Below are 17,715 nucleotides of genomic sequence, written 5' to 3' on the forward strand. Positions count from 1 at the left end.
GCCTGACCTAGCTTTCCTCTCTACTTCAACTTCTGCCGTCCTCCTGGATGATTTTAGTGTCCACCATCCCACCCAACTGTCCTTTCAGGTTTCCTGTTCTCGTTTGGTCTCATGATCTTCATTTAGCCACTGCAAGATCACACTCCGCCATGACCTTGCTCCTCTCTGATCACTAATCCATACATCCTGGTCTGAGACTAGTGTTTCCTGTCCTTCCAAACCTGCTTGTTCCAGCAACTCCCAGCAGCCCAGATCTGTTATCAGACTATCCATCAGGCTCCTTACTGTCTTCCCAATGCTCTGTGTCCTTACCTATCCACAGTTTAAATATGTAGGACCACTCTTTCAGCAGTTATTCAGTTAGCATCCCTTTGATCAAACTCATCTGGCAAAACAGCAAGTATCTCCATTTTCTCTGTCTGTACCCAGGCATTGGGGTGCTACTATGGAGGGGAACAACAAAGATCACAACAGGCAAATTAAACTTTAAATTCTCAGTCACCAAGTAGGTGGGTCCTCCATACCGTTCTGTCATCCTGCTGTACATCTGGTCACTTCATTCTCCACAAAAACCATTTTCAAAAGTCCAGTCTCCTTTGGTCTCTGACTTTACTGAGGAAACCAAAGCCTGCATGTGCACCTATCCCCTTTCTCCTTCTTTCTAGAATAGAAGCACCCCTTCCATGTGAAAGCCAGCCAGTTTCTCCACAGGCGCTTTGGACCCCATCCTCTTCCAACCTGGTATGGAACCCAAAAGCATCACTGATTCCTTTTGGCTCTCTTATCTTCAACTTCTCCCTCTTTCCCGGGTCCTTTTTAGAAAGTAAAGCAGGAGCTAAAACGGGAAAGGGAGACACATTGTTGCTTCATTCTCTCCTTTTCATGTCCAAAATTCAAAGTTTTGTAAGATAGCTTCTTTCTGCCATGTGCTGCCTCAGCTGCTGTGGAGGGAATGTTTGCAAGCCACTGGTTATTTCCCGGTTAAATTCAGTCGATGCTTTTAATCCCTCACTCTACTTGGTCTCTCAGCAGCATTCCGTACTGTGCCGAAAAACTCCCTTCTTCCTTTACTCCTCCTGGTTTTCCTCTCATCTCTTCGGCTACCACTTGTCAGTCTCCTTTGCCTTCTTACCTTCTGCCACTTAACTTTTGTAGAGTTCCTCTGGTTTTTCCCTCAGTTTTCTTTTCCTTGTACTCTACAGCAGGTTGGCATATTTTCTACTTTAAAGGGCCATAAAGTAAAATTATTGGGCTTTGCAAGGTACAAAGTCTGTCTTTAGCAACTTCTCAACTCTGTTATGGTAGTGTGAAAGCGGCCATAAACAAGAATTAGACTAATGAGCATGGCTTATTCCAAAAGCCTCTGTTTACAAAAACAGATGGGCTGGATTTTGCATGTGGTTTGCCAGGCCATATTTTAAATGCTTCCTAGTGAGGTACCCTTTCACGTGTCCCCAAACCTGTATATCCAGCTACCTAACATCCACATCTAAGTGTCTCTATAGCATCTCATGAAAGATCTTAACCTAGAAATTCTGCCCTTTCCCTCCAGATCTGGTCTCTCTCCAGTGTCCTTAATAGGAGGCACTGCCATTCAGATGGTTGCACAAGGCAGAAAATAGAGGAGTACCTAAAAGAGGGTAAGTCTAGAAATGGCCATTATTTGAAGCACACAGTCAAATTTAACATTTCGCTAATAGAGCTAAACTTTATTTCCATGTTAATTACATGTTTATATTTGATGTTGTATACATATTAGAATTAACATACAACTTGGGAGAAAAGCTGAGCGTTCTCCACTGAATGGGTTAAAAAGGAATGTAAAACTACAAAATACTTGTTTAAGTGCTGAATTCTAAATTATGGCAAACAGAACAATAATTACCTTGCCATTTTTCTCTTTCTGGTTTTCCAAGATGAATTTTGTTATAAAATATTTTTCATAACAATTTATTTCAAGAAAGGAAATAAGGGATTAAAACCATTTGACTTTAAGTATAGAGTACAAATAAAAAGTCTTAACACAGAACTCCTATCTTCTATTTAAAATACAAATACTTCATGATAGTATGAATTGAGAGGGATTAACTGATGTCAACTGCAAATCTAAGGACCTAAGCAAACCCATACATGCCATTTGCTTTTGTCTGGAAGAGTTAGACTGATTTAAAGGTGACACACAGTGGAATCCTACTTGAGAACTATGTTAACCATTTGCTACTGAGAATGGGGATGGCCAAATACTAAGTGCTTAGTGACAGAAATTCAGATTCATTGGTTCCAAGTGGCTAAAAGAATTAATCATTCCACCTCGTCTACAATCTACGGCCATGTACAAGTGTAGATTTTTTTAAAGTAAAACTCCAGCTACTCTGAAACTGCTGAAAGTCCCAGCACACAAAGAATACTGTTTATAGAATTCCCATGTTTAAAGAAAACCAAAATTATGGATGGTTTATCAAAGTTGTTATTTGGTGATAAATATGGTTTTTTTAATTCTCTAACCCCCATCACATTTTGTGAAGAAAGTTGTGTTCTTCTTAATATTACTAATTTTTAGATACATTTAAAAGAATCAGCTTAAAACTATTTTCCACCAGGAATTACAGGATGAAAACTCTTAATAAAATAATGCTTATTCTCATTAAACAAGGGTTTAGAATCATCTGCAAAAACCATGTTCTTTTTAATGATGTTTATAGGAGACATTTAATAGACTTCTACTTCGATTATTCCACTGATAAATACCTTCTCATGTAACTGTTTAGGACAGATGATTTATGGCTTTTCAGTATTTAAAATTTCACATTTAATGTCATGTTAAAGCTTTCAAAAATCAGTCTTCCAAGATGAGATGTTTAAATAAAAGAAAGGATAAAAGAGAGACAAACTCCTTATCAACAAAGCTTCCTCCCTTCCCCGAACTCAACATTTCTCTTATACTTCAAGGCACGCTCCTCTTCTTAGACCCCAGGGGTCAACAAACTTTTTCTGCAAAGGGCCAGGTAATAAACATTTCAGGCTTTGTGGGTCATATGGTCACTATGTAACTACTTGACTTCTGTGCTGCCCTGAGAAAGCAGTCATAGACCTAGGTATTTACAAAAATAGCAGTCTGAATTTGGCCTGCAGGCCTTAGTCGGCCTCCTGCCTTAGAACAACAGATATAAATAAAACAGAATCATTAAAAAACCAAACCAAACCTGGTCTCTAGTCAGATGACTGACTCAGAATCTAGCAGTTAATCACTCTAGAACATTTTGATGTTGAACGCTTTGCTTTGCATGTAGCCAACTTACTATTTTTGGTTAAGACTTTTCTATTCAAACTTATGTCCTCATGCTTTAATTTATCCTCATTTAAGAACCTGCTTATTATTTATGGAGGGATTCAGTTTAATAAATGATGTCCATACAATTTAATATTCAATTTAATTTTTAAAAAAAACTTAATGAAAAATATAACAGAATCAAAACATTTAAAATAAGTACACTCACTACCCATTCCAGTAATTCATTTCAGTCATATAGAATAGGAAAAATAAATTCCGAAGTGTAATTACTTTAAAATACACTACTTCCACTTTTGTTAATATTTTACATTTATGTATATATTCTGTAGTGGAAGCAGAAATTCTCTCTAAAAACATCTCCTTAAAATCTTGAGGTGCATGTTAGAGCCACAGGCAATATCTTCTGACATATAAAATTGCAGTACAGGCCTTCAAATTTGGCATTTCACTGGTACAATACAATGACCAACATATATAATCACTGTACAGTGCCTAGACATTCCAGTAAGAACCATTATTTTCTTTAATGTAGAATGATTAATACATATTCTACAAGGGGCAGTGAGGTTAGTAATTCTATAGGGTATGTCCTGACATAACTTTCAAATTGTACAATAACACAAACAACTCTGTTAAGGCCATGTTTTATTTGCTGATTAATGGACAAAAGGCAATGTAATTTATTTTCAAGTATTTTCTTGAAAGTCTGTGCTCATAAAAATCATGAAAAGTTGGAAAGACTGTTAAATCACTGAAACTTTAAATATATCTTACACAATCTTGTTTGTACAAAAATACAAGTTAAATATAAACATAAAGCAATCAATGATAATTTTATGCAAATCTGTTTTATGTGATCTTCAGTTATATATAAAAGTTTCTGGGTTCGGTTATTTGTGAAAAGATCAATACCAGATAGAATTACTATCTATTGGCAAAGGGCCCTAAAAAGCTTACTTATCATTAATCTTTTACATGGTTAAGTGCATATCCTAATTTGAGATCACCTAAACACTGGAAAAAAACAAAAAATGAAAGGGCAGTATGTCCATAAACCAACAAATAATTTGGCTGTAATGTATCATAAAACACAAAGAAACCCCCCACATCTGTACAATAAACATGATTACATACTCACACGCCAGTGCCCACGTGCATGCATGCACGTGTACACACACACGCAGGCGAGCACGCACACCCAGTCATAAACCCTAATGAGGCGCTACTTCCAGTTCGATATTCAGCTCTGCATTTTTTCTGATTTCATCAAATGAATAGCTTTTTGTCACCTTCCCATTCTTGAAGACAGTATGGAGAAGATCCTGCACAAATATAATAAGACTAAAATGTAACCGTTATATCAGACGATCAAGCAAAATAAGTTAAGGCTTTGAGGAGTCAGACTCACTAGTCAAATACAGAGATGTTTGATGGCATTCAAATTATGAATGTTTACACGCAGTGCTGGTGGAGCAGACGGAAAACATGGCACTATCTAAAATGGCTATGTAGAAATATTTAGCTTTTATATAAAGCAATGATCTAAATATTCGTAAAAGTTTTCCTTGAAGGGAAAACACGAAAAACGGTAGTTGATCCTTCTCTTTATTTTTCCAGGTGGAAGATGCTTATTGCTTGGTTGCCCAGAAGAATCATGGCTGTTGCTGATAATTATGACTGACAGTGAGCAAGGAAAGCCTGCCAGGCCTTCCCTTGTTCCTAGACAACAGACTCAACACTGATTAAACTTATAACCCTGGAATTTAATAAATTTCCTAGTCACTGAGTTTTGGACTTAGAATAACAACAACAACAAAAAAAACCTAAAAAACAAGAAACCAAACCAGAAACAGAAGTAAGTATTGGCTTCTTGATGAATGCTCAATGACGGATTTAAAAACTCGGTGTATATTACAGAAGTTACTGATACACATAATCCATTTGATCGATGCAAGGGTAACAACAGTCAACTGAGAAAACTGAATTCCCTTTGGAGTCTGAGAAAGCCACTTTCGACTCCCTAAGGAATTGTCTGCCCTTGATTTCCTTTGAAAAATCGACAGATGTAATCCGTTGTGCCTAAGTTTTCCATCAAGATTGAGGTGCATAACCCTTTCTTTCATAAAGTTAAATATCATCAAGGAATGGTGGTTCCTATTCTTAAAATGCCTAGATGATTATAACTGATTACTGTCTCAGATGTTCTAGGGTGTCATTTACATACTCTTGAAATCAATGCATTTTAAAGCCATAGTTGGGACTTTGTCTACACTGACTTTATCAGTCCATTTGGACACACTCATTAGGCAAACTCTCAGTAGCTACAAGAGTTCAGTGAAGGCTACTCAACGACCTGAACAACAGGCTATATTGAAAAGTTTGCTTAGGATCTTATCTTTCATTAAATACAGTAAAATGTTCAGTTCTAGCTCAAAACTTAGTATCACATATACCATAAGTAGAATATCTGAAATGGTATAAAGAATCTACAGTGATAAATTAGTATTTTATGTTTGGAGCAGTTTTCCTCTAAAAATGAGTTTTTTCAATCCAGCGGCTAAAATACATTTTGTAGCTTCTGAGTTTACAAATATAAGTGTATTTTTTATGTTAAAGAGCATCAGATCATACGGACCACTTAAGCACACTATAAACTTTTCCAGTTTGGTTGAGTTGAATCAGAAAACTTGGTTTAATGTAGGTTTCACCTATTATTATGTAATCAGAATCCAGTCATAATGTTTTCACATCTTATATTAAGATAACAATCTGCTTTTGTAGCCCAGAATTGCTGTGAGAAGCACAGGAGACTACAGAAAACCATCTCAACTGGATTCTGCTAAGTTTTTAAAAAATGGGATTATCTTTCAACACCTTAGAATTTGGATAGCCCTTCCTTTATTAAATTACCAGTTTTACAACATAAATAGCTTCCTTTAAGTATTTTTAGCCATTCCTTTTCAGAAAGGACTCGCTGCCAAGTTGGCAGTAACAGTACAGTGGAGTACACGAGGGCTTGCTGAAGTTCATCAGCCACTACCCTGCTGCTCACTGTGTGGATGAACTTTTGCTTTTTTATGAAATGTCCTAGTTTGTCACCCACTGTATGCACAGTTCTTATTTATGATCTAGCCCCTTCTTGGTTTTCATCTTATTTTGGTTGCTAGGTTAGCAACCGCACACGTTTTACAGCAAAAGTACTTTGTCCTTCAAGAAAAACGTTCTGGAGATACTTTAAAAATGCAACGTAAGAGCCCGCTTTCATAATATGGAAGATCAGCAAAGATAACATACATGACCATATTCCTCAAGGTCTCCTTTTCCTTCCTCAAGTGTAACAAAATTCCCTGCTGGTGTCCTATGTAAAGATAGTCGGCCCTTTTTGGATCTTTTGTTGGGATCAGCAACGGGGTCCTTGAAGACATTAATCTGGAAGAAAGAGAAATAAAAGACTAATCAGGAATGTTATTCCCATTAAAGAACAAAGTTTATACATAATTTATATATAAACCTAAGGCACTTTATTGGTATAACTAAACGAATCCACATCGGGCTTTTAGAAACAGAACTCTAGCCTCTGTTGGAAGACAGAGTCCTCTGTTAGGGAAAAGGGTTATGGAGTCTTGAATATCCTAACATTCCAGTATAGCACATGCAGGCTACTGGGAAAAGAAAACAAAAAAAAACTATGTCAACTGTATTATATAATCTGTGGCAAGGGAACTAAGATTTTTACTAAGGTAAAGGCTTCCATTCCATACTCCGTAACTTTTCCTTTTGTTACCTTTTACTTTATTCCTTGTTACTATGAAAAGCAAAGACCTAGAGAACCTGAGGAGAACACAAGGTTTGTTTAAAGAGCAGAAAGGTAGGAGGCCAACATAATAGAAGCAAGGAGTGAGAAGGTTCCAAAGACAGAGGTGAGGAAAGCAAGGAACCAACCCAGAACCCAGGTGTTCTGAAGAATTCTTAATATCTCCCACTCCCACCTTTGGATCCATAGAGTCTCAAGAGCCTACGAAGACCCTTGTTGTTCAGCTGCCTGAAACAGGCAGCTTGGGGTCCCGTTCTAAGGCTATTAGAACAGGATTCTGGTATCCCAACTCCCACTCCATGCTCCACCTTCCTAAAACACTGATGGTGCTTACACACCTGCTTATGTTTCATATATGATGGCTGGGTTAGCTGACATTCCCCTTCAAAATGGTAAACTTTTTGACTCTAATACTGAACGAGTGGGCAATGACTGGCCTGCATTACTTCTCAAATAATCATCTTCTTTTTCCTCCTTTCTCCATGTCATTTTTTTTTTTTTTTTACCTAAGATCTCTTTTCTTTCCTTGCTTTGAGTCAAGGTCAGTGGTAGCTGACAACATAGTTTAGGACATATCCTTTGACTACTGCATTCAGTAACTGCATTCTACCTGACACATAAAGAAGGTACTAACACAAGAGTAAAAGTTGAAGGACATACCCCAAGGCCATTGGTTACAACATAGCTACACTTGAAGGAACAATTCAACAGATCTCTTGTTAACTTCTGTAGCAAAGCTCCACCAGAACCGAAAGCAATGTTTTCAATACTCCATTTTTTTTGCTTCATGCCTTCTACAATCTAGAAGATCAAAAACCACTTAAGTAATTTGAAAAAGGAAGGAGGTTATTTCCCCTGGGTCATAGTGATGAATAAAGTCAAACATCCTGGAGCCATTTTATAACACCATACACAGTGAAGGGTAAGGCCTACAGAGTTATGGTCCACATTTTCTCTTTTAAAAGACCTACCCCCCTTCAAAAATGCCGGGCTGAGGTATAAGTGCAGAAGGAGGATTTCATTCAGAGCTCCTGAATTTGTTGTGTTGTCACTGTGGCTGTGGTTAGGGTCGGGGGAATGAAGGAAATGAGGGAATGAGAACTAACTGGTGATAAGACACGTAAGGTCTTGTGCCGGAAATCTACCTGAACACAAATGTGTCGACAGCTGCCAGGGAGACAGTGGAGGACCACTCGTGTGTTTGCTCAGGAGAGCTGGGTTGTGTTCGGGGTGACCTCCTGGGGGTATGGCTGTGGAGTCAAGGATTCACCTAGTGAATTGTGTCTAACACAAAAGAGATTTTTGCCTCTTTACTGAAATAAGTGGATTCATTCTGATACACAAAAACCCCAGAGTGGGGTTATACCATCAACTTCATGACATGTCACAGGGAAGACTGACCATGAAGAGCCAAGTTCAAAAGTGAGGCTGACAATGAGAGAAGTTTGAAGTTAAACAGATTTTTCATTGTGTCAAAATCAAGGCATCGACTATATGTAGGAAGCAAAACCATACGGTTCCTTTTCCTACTTCAGAAAACTTATTTTGAGCCCCCTCCAGGATGAAGAAAGCAGGTATTACCCTTTATGTAAACCAACACACAAGTGCATCTGCATTAACACAAACTGGCACTGGTGTAACCTTGGCCAGGGATGAATAAAGAGTACCTGTGTCAATATTTAACTCCTTGTTCGTAAAGTTAAAAAAAAAAAAAAAAATTCAAGTTTTAAGCTGAGTCTCAACTTAAAAAAATGCACTTGCATTCTCAGCATTTAAAAAAAAAAAAAAAAGGAAAGGAAACTTTGGTTTTTAAAGGGAAGTTCAAATACCTGACTGAACCACCTGACTTTTAAAGAGCTGAATGCCAGGTCTGAGCCATGAGAAGAGCTAATGGGTTTTCTGACAATGGCACAGGTCCCTGCCCATGATGTTTCATCTGAAAGAGGGAGAAATGTGGGTGACAGCACCTGCTAAACTGGCTAAAATGCAGGTATGGGTAACAGTTCTTAACTGATGATGAGGTAAGAAACCTTTACGTTAGCTAAGGAGACAACAGCTATTAAAAAAATGCCCGCTGAGATTTCTGTACTTAGGTCTTCCTCCTCATTGCGGACTTTATGCCTTCCTTCCTTCTCACATGGAAGCCCCTAATGTCCCAACACCAAATCACGTAGAGGAGTTTGGGGAGTTTCCACTTTTCTTAGGTAAAGCGGTTTGGGAGAGCTGAGTGGAAAAAAACCTCATTTCTGTAATTGCAAGAGATCTATTCCAGAAACCTCATTCTGGAACTTTACATGCACATCACCACAGAAACACAGTTTGTTATATGCAATAGTTCTTTCTTTTATATGGATCTTTTGGAACACAAACTATTTACACTTTGAATACTGCCCTTACTCTCACCACACCAAATTCTTGCAAACAGAAAAATCCTTTAATAACTTGTATTATGAAAATGGATACCATCTGAGGCTGATAGACGTTAAAATATCAGTGGTTTTACAATAGTTGTCTAAATTATAATATCAAATGATAGCCTTAATTTTTATGGAGTATTTTAGGTATTTGTTAAAATGAAATAATAACTCTTTAAAAGCTTATTTGGGGGAAAAAGAGGCAAAAGTTTTAAGATCCTAGAACACTGTTTGGCTAAATCTAACAGTAACAGTGATGACAGTTAATGTTTAGAAGAGGTGATAAACCATTTTATACTTTTTAAGAAAGCATACATTAATACCATTCAAGTTTTATAATAAATTGTCAAGTATGTGCAGCTCCATTCCAATAAAACACACCTACTTAAGCAGTGTCAAAATGTTTTGTTTTATATACAAGGAAATGTTGTTTGGCATTTTGTTTCATGGTGACGCTTCTTCAGGCTCATCAAGGGTGCCCAATTAAGGACAGAGAGTAGTTAAGTGTGGGTATGGCTGATACACCTAGACCTTAACTCACTAGTACAGCTGCCTGTTGAAACATGGGTTTGTTTGCACCAGTCCACTTATACACAGATTTTTTTTGACAAATACAGTATAGTACTATAAATGTATTTTCTCTTCCTTACAATTTTCTTAATATTTTACCTAATATTTTTCTAATAAAATATCTATTATATAATATGTAATTATATAAAAAAATATTTCTTTTGTCTAGCTTACTAGGAATACAGTATATAATATAATACAGTACATAATACATATATACGTGTTAATCGACTGTTGAGTTATTGTAAGGCTTCTGGTCAATGGCATTCTTCTAGGAGTTAAGTTTTGGTAGAGTCAAAAGTTATACATGGATTTTTTGACTGTGTGGGATATAGGGGAGTGTCCATGACCCTAACCTTTGCGCTATTCAAGGTTCAACTGCGTTTATTACAAACTTTAAGCAATTAACAGAAAAGACATACGCTATCATTAACATTTATGAAAAGAATCACAACTATGTTTAAATCATTAATGTGCTATTTATCAAACCGATAAAGAGCTTAATTATAAGGGTTGCCTTACTGGAACTTTAATATAAAACACGTACCTCTTGTAGAGTATTAATATCTACTCCATCCCCTTGAATAATTCTAAGATAAGGTGGTAGCAACTTGTAGCCCTTTGAGTTCTCAGTAATAGGGAACTTCTTACCCAGAATATCCAAAACCTGTAGGGGAAAATACACATACAACACAAAATAACAAACTCAAAAAAAGTGTGAAAAGGTTTCAAAGTTAAAAAAAAGGACTTTGCTGGGGCGCCTGGGTGGCTCGTTCCCACTCTTGGTTTCTGCTCTGGTCACGATCTCATGGTTCATGAGATTGACCCCACATCTGGAGAGAGAGTAATATTTACCATAGGGTTTTCACAGAGATTATATGACATAGCTTAAGTAAAGCACCTAACACAATATTTTTCTAGCAATAGGCATCAAATAACTTGTTCTTATTAATGATTTTTGAAGAAGGCAAACCAAGTCCTGATTACTAAAAAAACAAAACAACAATGCTCTACTGAGGATCAACAGTATCTCTAAAGAATCACTACCTGAAAAGTATTTTTGAATTATTTTTATTCCACATCACCTTCCACATATTTCTTTTGCACTAAAAACTTCAAAGGTATAGCAATGACTTGTAGTAAAGAAAAAACACAAACTTGGTAACCAAAGCACAGGATTAATACTAATAATTTTCAAGGTAAGCAGAAAAGATCTGTTCAATAGTATTATCTATTCAACAGTATATAAATAACCCAGAACTGTGGGTATCCTTTTTCTGTTATTAATGTGTGGCCTTGGACAAATTTATTACTCTCCCTGAGCTGCAACTCTAAAATAAGGGGCCTGGTCCAGAAATGGTCCAGAAATCATTCTGAAATGCCATGTGCATAAATGAAACTACAACAGTATTGATACAGTGGGTCCACAGGCATTTTAATAATCAAGTTATGTATTAAAATTTACCTTTAATACAGTGTCCAGAGGATTTCCAGAATCAGGTCTGATTATTAGTGGTGCCTCTGTACTTCTTGACAGTATTAAATGTCTTAGATCTTCACCCCATATTTTTTCACATGCATTGTAAATGTCATAGCTATCGCTGACCACAGATACAGGCACTGATGAAAACTGTGTTACTATATGTTCAAAAGCATCTTTTTCACGGTCTTTCCCCCAAGCTGTTATGGTACTAGAAAACAAAATGAAAATACAGATTTACTTAGGCAGACACATTATTCCTAAATCATATCTGATGTACTATATACTTCTAATACCATCAACACTGCAAAGATGAGATTTAGTTTACTGAATGCATGTGATAAGGATCATCGACTATTTGGGCCAAACCACCCCTTGGTTGATGTTTAATACTATAAGGAATCTTATTCCTGTCTCATAGTTATTTGAACTCCTATTTTCAACCAACTTTTTGTTTTTGTTTTTTTTGTATTCCTGAACCTACTCATTTAAAATCAGTTAACTAGGGGGTGCTTGGCTGGCACAGTTGGAAGCCTACAACTCTTGACCTCAGGGTTGTGAGTTTGAGCCCCACGCTGGATGTAGAGTTCACTTAAAAAATATAATAAAATTAGTTGACTAAAACAAGCAGCTACTGAATGCACTCTGTACATTATGCCAAGATGTGAGAAACAATGAACACATACTCCCGTTATTTCGCTACGTAACGCAAGGACTTGCTCCCTTCTGTGAGCTTTCAAAACCATATACCAATAATAGCTGGGACATACACTAGTCTTTTTTATCTTTAAAACTCTTATACTTAAAGGCAACTACTTAGGCAGTTATTTATACTATACCATACATACATACAGCCAACCAACCCTTTATCTGTTATATCTTCAAATGGCCAGTAACAGGCAGTCATTTATTTCATCTATAAAGTTAATATATGCCCAGGGAATGTAAGAATTTTAATACTTAGTTCGAGCAAAACACAATTATGATGGGAAATAAGATGTGAGTTTCTATTAGGCAAAAACCGTTACAGTGATTTTCACAATGTCCTCAATAATGGTTCTTACTGAATAATTATTTGTAACAAGTACTTCTTGATTAATACAAATCATTTAAAAAATTCTTAAATAGAATCTAATAATGAATTTGAAAAACTGTTACCAATTCCTCATGCCCAGCAATTTTTCCTTCTCCCTAGTTTTCTAGTCTTCTCCTCTACCCCATCCATTTTCCTGAGTAAAGTAATGGAAAGAGAGCCCATTTCACTTATTATATAACCCCATGTAGGTATAAGTTTATCTCAGAACTGTTTGAAGAGTCATACTAATTTATATTTGAAACTGTCATTTTATTATTTTTTTTCCTAAAGGACTGGGGTAGACTATTTTCCCTTGCTGTCAATGATACACTGATGATAACAGAGCATGTACACTTCAGGGTTATAAAGAGCCAGCTACCCAGAGACTACTCTTATCTGAAACAGAGAGATAGTCTATTTACATAAAACTCATTTTAGAGTGAACACTCTTCTTAACTCCAGAGGCTGCTAGTAGTTATGATGCCAACTCCCGACTTCATGCCAACATCTGCAGGCTGAAGGGAAAATTCAGATGCAAAAAAAAACCCCTTCTTCATGTCAACTACTATTGTCCTCTTAATAAGGATGGAGAGAATTAAGCTCAATACCGATGCCAGAGAGCTTTGTAACGTAATAATGACCTCCTACAACAGGTAGAGCTCCTTGACTACACAGTTCTGTTTTACCAGCAATGCACTGATACAGTCATCTAACTCTGCTGTTTGTTTGTATTATCTAGCAAAGTTCATTTTCAGTCTTTACCTTACTTCCTTTCTCTGGCACTTGAACTTTCCTTTTCCATGACTTCAGTGACCTCTCTCTCATTTTCATGTATTTATTTTTTCCTATTTCTATGGTTCCTTTACAGTCCCCCTCAGAGGTCATGTTCTCCTTCAATTCAACATAGGCTCTGACCTGCACACGTGCTTTCCTCTATACAACTCCCTGTGTGAAAAATATTCAAGGCTTTTAAAAAATCCCCTCATGGTAAGGGTTTCCAGAATCTGTCCCTTAGTCCAGGTTTTTCTTCTGGACTCCAGATCTACTTGTTAGGCAGGGAGATGATTACCTTTATTACGTCGTCATCCTCGAGACACTTCCTGCAGCACCCTCTCTACATAATCCAATCATAACACCTGTTCTTCCGATGATAGTATATGGAGCTCATAAGTATTTGTTCAATGAATTCTCCTAATGCTATTATTCTAACTTCCAGCATCAAATCGATACCTTTCCAAAGTTTGAGGGAAAGGTTACACAATAGCATATTTCTTTTTTTTCTCAATTTCTATTGATTTATTTTTGTTTTACTTATATAGTTTAACAAGGCAGTTTTACATAAGCTCACATCAACCACAGAATGTAAGCACTTAACCACATGATGTACAATTTTAAATTGGGTTCCATATTAAATAGTCTAATGTCTCTCAAATTTTTTGGTCAACCAAACTCTCCCCACATCTTTGGGTTCAGTGTTGTTTTTGTTTTTTTTTTTAACATATGCTTGGCTTTGCTTTACACAATCTCAGAATAAGTAAATCAGGAATATGAAAACCCCACTATATGAATAGAAATAATCTGAGTATGTGAACTGGTAGAACATTGGGAAGAAAACAGAAAAGTTGTGTTAAAACAATGATAGTGGCATATTTCTAAGTCCACATTCATACATTCCTTAAGAAATTATTTATAACCATAATGGCAATGCTCTAAACTTTAGAGTTCTCTTATTTTGAAGTTTTTAATTTTTTTTATTTTAGAGAGAGTGTGAGGAGGGGGAAGGAGGAGGGGGGAGGGAGAAGGAGAGGGAATCTTAAGCAGGCTCCACATTTTTCAGCACCCAGCCTGATGCCAGGTTTGATCCCACCACCGTGGGATCACGACCTAAGCCTAAATCAAGAGGTGGACACTCAACTGCTGAGCCACCCAGGTGGCCAAGTGATTTTAGATGTTAGCTCATTTATCCTTAATGACCTTCTGATGTTGGAGACATTGAATTTTAGCTCTTCCTTTTGTCTGGCTGGATGGAGGAACAGAGGAAGAGAGGGAAGTGACTTGCCCAAGGCCACCCAGAATGTCAGCTGTAGGGTCACTAGGTCACTCAGGTTTCCCACCTTTGAGTTCCAAGCTCTTTTCACTATACCATGTATTGTAAAAGACTTTTCTATTTAAGAACATCTGAAATATTTTTATATATTAAAGAGTAAATTTTACAAATGTAGTAAATACTACTGTGAGACTTTGAAATGGATTTCACCCTGTTTTAACATGAAAATCCTAAAGAAGATACCTTTCTTCTCAGATTCATACTCGTGATATTACTACTGTGAAGCAAAACCATCAGTAAGAGTCTAATATATGGATATTACTTAAGTCCAAAATAAAAATACTGTAACTGTAGAACCAACATCCTTGTGTTCCGACTCTGATGAGTCTCGACTGTCAGAATCCTTAACAAGGGCCCTACTGATACAGCAAGGCTCATAAATATTAGCGGAATCTACCCTCCGCCAGCTCCAATCCGAATCCTCAAGTTCTATCAACTTTGTCTCCTAAGCCATTGCCTGTGTTTAGCCACTTCTTAACATTCACTGAGCCACTTCGTTCTGAACCTTTGTGCATCTCTTCAAATTGTTAGAACAGCTTCCTCTTCAGCCTCCTAATTTCTTATTTCTTTTTATCAATTCATAATATATCCTATCAAAACAACCATCCTAAAATATTTCTCTGATGCCAAAGCTGCTTACGCTCAAAACTTCGATGCCCACTCCCATTTAAAAAAGGAATTAGAATAACCTTGCATGATGTGCACATAGTTAACATTCAATGTCAAGATGAATTTAAGGGCATTTACAGGTTAACCTGTCTTCTGAGTCTAACCCATGTTCCCTACAAAATCTGTTTCAGCCCTTATTCCCAAAGCACAGTCACTCTCCTCTTTCATTCTTGCTCTTTCAAGACAATGTTGGATGTGTGGTAGGCACGCAACAAAGATTTACTCAGAATGATTGCTCGCTCATGTCTCCCATTAAATTTAACCATTCTTTCAAGAAATGAAGATTTCATATATTGTCTCTGTAAAACTTTCTCGGTACTGCCAGGAAGAGAACATCTTTCCTTTCTTTCCCTTGCACACTAGAGCACTTTAACACCTTAAAAGTACTTAATCAACAGAGCAGAGTGTTTGTAGTGTATTATTTTTATACGGAATATAGGGTCAGTTTTTTATATCTTCCTATCCCTTTTAGCACCCAGTAGATTGCCTTGGATAAAAGCTCAGCTTTATTTTAAAACTCACTGCTGGTTTTAGAACCCTGCAAGATCCAAGTATGAGCAGAACTTACTAAACTTTCCCAAACTCATTACTGTAAGTATATTTTGCTATTAAGAACCAGAAATCAGGCTGTCGTACACTGTAAAAACTCCTGCCTTCCGACAAAGTTATCACTAGGAGCAGGGCAGCCGCAGCCCCTAGTTTAAATTGAGATGTTTAGTAACGTCACATAAGGAAGCGTAAGAAGGATATGAACTCTCTTCCTTTCATCAAAAGGCCTTACTAGCTTTTCTACAATTGAGGGCACTGGGTCCAAGTGACAGCTTCCAGGGTAAGGTTACGCGAGGTCATGCAGAAAAGCAGGAAAAGGGAAAAAGTGACCAAGTTTTACAGTGAGTGCTTCTAGATTTAACACATGAAACCTATCTGCATATGGCAACAGAGCAGTTGAAAAAGTCCCTAAAATAAAACTTACATGGGAATGTGAGAGTTGAAAGCAAGCTCTTAAATTGTTTTCATGAGGATGGTTCAAAGTTCTCTACCTCGCTGATACTAGTCCTTATGCCTAGTATAAATGCTAAGTTTGTATGGCTTAAATTCATGAGGATTTACTGTAGTACCTGGCTCTGAAATTAAGCAAAATATCATTGAATTACCAATACAAGAGTGAAAAAAAATCATTTCAGAAAACAAATGTTTAGATAATAGGCAGATGAAGACAGAATTTTACCTGTGTTCTGCTGCTGGAACAGAATAGCCTGGAACAGGATCTTTCGTTCCATAGTATTTTTTAACAAAAGCAATTCCTGCTACTGTGTCTGTTCCTTTGAAGTTAACCAAATGAGCAGACGCTCCTATGCCAGCAGTCTGGAAAATAAACCATAAACCAAAATCCAAAAAAGAAAAAGACCCATACTTTGAGGTATAAAGCAGCATAGCTCTCAAAGGAATATCTGTCTTCAGATATTTTCAGAGATACCATTATCAGACATAATAGTTCCTTATGGCAAAGATCAAGTTTTTCCTAAATATTTAAGAAGTCAACTGTTGCCTCCTCAAAGAAACCTACCAATAATGACCCACCCCCCCTTTTCCACCAGCCTCTTTTCCCTTACCCTGTGCCTTGTGCTTCTCTGTAGCATTATCTGACATCTGCTATATTATAATATGTAACACTTAAGTCTGTCTGTCCATCCATCATCCATCTAATATAAAAAGGACAGGGACATTTGCTGAAAGCTTTATTCCAGGTACTCTGAACAGAAGCTAACACATAGTAGGTACTTTATATATATATAAATATATATATTATATATATAAATATATATAAATATATAAATTTATAAATATATAATTTATAATATATAATAAGTATATAATATAAAATATATAAATTATAAATTAAAATTTATAAACAAATATATATATTATATATATTATATATATATATATATAAATATATATATGTTGACTGAATCTCTGGAATTTCAAAATGTAGCCTGCTCAGAACCAAGGTCACTATCAATAATTCCCCCCAAATTTATAATGGTAATCTAACCAATAAACCACATTTTATTAAATGAAGTGCACTTCATACTTCCATACCTCTTGGGAAGAAACTCCTCTGTAGCCAAAATCATGTAACTTATACTCCAGACCATCTAAGTTACCAGAGGTTTCCAGCAAATAGTTGGCCAATATTTTCTTCTGCTCTCTAGAATTTGTGGCCACTGTGATTGGATACCAGGACTGAACAAGAATAGTCTGTAGTGATAAAATCAATCACAAATATTAGA

At 36.6% G+C, this 17,715-nt stretch overlaps 1 protein-coding gene and 1 long non-coding RNA gene across 5 annotated transcripts in view; one reads left to right on the forward strand and one right to left on the reverse strand.

The window, feature by feature from the left end:
- The window catches only part of LOC121028873 (uncharacterized), a 170,385-nt gene extending 164,948 nt beyond the window's left edge, over window positions 1-5,437 (forward strand). For all 4 annotated transcript variants that reach the window (XR_005789475.1, XR_005789476.1, XR_005789473.1 and 1 more), the window contains exons 2-3: window positions 1,553-1,640; window positions 4,910-5,437. This is a non-coding gene — a long non-coding RNA (uncharacterized LOC121028873). The remainder of the gene's footprint in view (window positions 1-1,552; window positions 1,641-4,909) is intronic.
- NAMPT (nicotinamide phosphoribosyltransferase) overlaps window positions 1,682-17,715 on the reverse strand; it is a 39,985-nt gene continuing 23,951 nt past the window's right edge. Inside the window, exons 5-11 of the mRNA XM_040472915.1 lie at window positions 17,525-17,683; window positions 16,650-16,786; window positions 11,556-11,781; window positions 10,638-10,757; window positions 7,767-7,907; window positions 6,587-6,721; window positions 1,682-4,614 (exon numbers count right to left, since the gene is read on the reverse strand). Coding sequence (XP_040328849.1) covers window positions 4,504-4,614; window positions 6,587-6,721; window positions 7,767-7,907; window positions 10,638-10,757; window positions 11,556-11,781; window positions 16,650-16,786; window positions 17,525-17,683 — 1,029 coding nt within the window. The 3' untranslated portion in view covers window positions 1,682-4,503. The remainder of the gene's footprint in view (window positions 4,615-6,586; window positions 6,722-7,766; window positions 7,908-10,637; window positions 10,758-11,555; window positions 11,782-16,649; window positions 16,787-17,524; window positions 17,684-17,715) is intronic.

The sequence above is a fragment of the Herpailurus yagouaroundi genome, unplaced genomic scaffold (assembly GCF_014898765.1).
Source record: "Herpailurus yagouaroundi ecotype Mexico unplaced genomic scaffold, PumYag 100, whole genome shotgun sequence".
In the NCBI taxonomy this organism is placed as follows: domain Eukaryota; kingdom Metazoa; phylum Chordata; class Mammalia; order Carnivora; family Felidae; genus Herpailurus; species Herpailurus yagouaroundi.